General features: G+C 34.8%; 1 protein-coding gene across 1 annotated transcript in view; it reads left to right on the top strand.

The window, feature by feature from the left end:
• The first annotated feature begins 139 nt into the window (after positions 1 to 139).
• LOC108629738 (uncharacterized) overlaps positions 140 to 796 on the top strand; it is a 7,883-nt gene continuing 7,226 nt past the window's right edge. The window contains exon 1 of the mRNA XM_026817505.1: positions 140 to 413. Coding sequence (XP_026673306.1) covers positions 398 to 413 — 16 coding nt within the window. The 5' untranslated portion in view covers positions 140 to 397. The remainder of the gene's footprint in view (positions 414 to 796) is intronic.

Genomic DNA, 796 nt, shown 5'->3' with positions numbered 1-796 from the left:
ATAATAATAAACTCAGAATCGATGATGCATACTTTAGTAAACAAATTCTACGTAAATTCCGAAAGTATGCCAAGACGAACGGGTAATTTATGTCAGAATAACAAAGACAGAAAAGGAGGGGGGAGGTTTATTTTTGCAAGACGATTGAATTGAACGTGTCGAGGATCGGAAGACAAGCGAATACAATAACCTTAACGCGGCCGAAATACGCGATTCTTTTCCGATGCTCCACTTCGTATGCTGCAAGAACACCGCGCAGCCCGGGCGAGTTAAATCGCGACTCAATTTAAATACGGCCAATTGTTGCGAAATGCTGACTCGGCGAATCGGACGTACCGCATAAACCGGCGATTAACCAGAACGGACATTATTAGTAGTGCGAAAGTATCTCAACGTTATGCCGAAGACGAAAGGTAAGTCCGAGCGAGAAGAAGCCACGCGATAATCAATCACCAGACTCCGTGTTAAATTTCTATAAAATCGTCTTAAAATATCTTTTATACAAATGCGTTTCAAGTGTTACGAAATACCGTTTTAACGTCGATTATTCTACATATGTACATTATACGATACATATATATTTCATCATCGTTTAAATTTTAAGGATGTATGTACTATATACTTAAACAATGCTAACATGTTAACATTTTTATATATAACATAATTAACATTATTATAGATTCCTATTACTATTAAAAAGCTAAAATTATAGTGATTTCAAATTTTTCATAGGTAATAGTATCACCTACAACTTTTACTTGAAGCATTTTTCGATATTTTAAGAAAAAAAAAATTT

Source organism: Ceratina calcarata, unplaced genomic scaffold (genome assembly GCF_001652005.2).
Source record: "Ceratina calcarata isolate Rehan_Ccalc_2016 unplaced genomic scaffold, ASM165200v1 scaffold586.2, whole genome shotgun sequence".
Classification (NCBI taxonomy): Eukaryota; Metazoa; Arthropoda; class Insecta; order Hymenoptera; family Apidae; genus Ceratina; species Ceratina calcarata.
The sequence above is the reverse complement of the archived record's forward strand: the minus strand, read 5'-3'. Positions and strand labels throughout refer to the sequence as shown.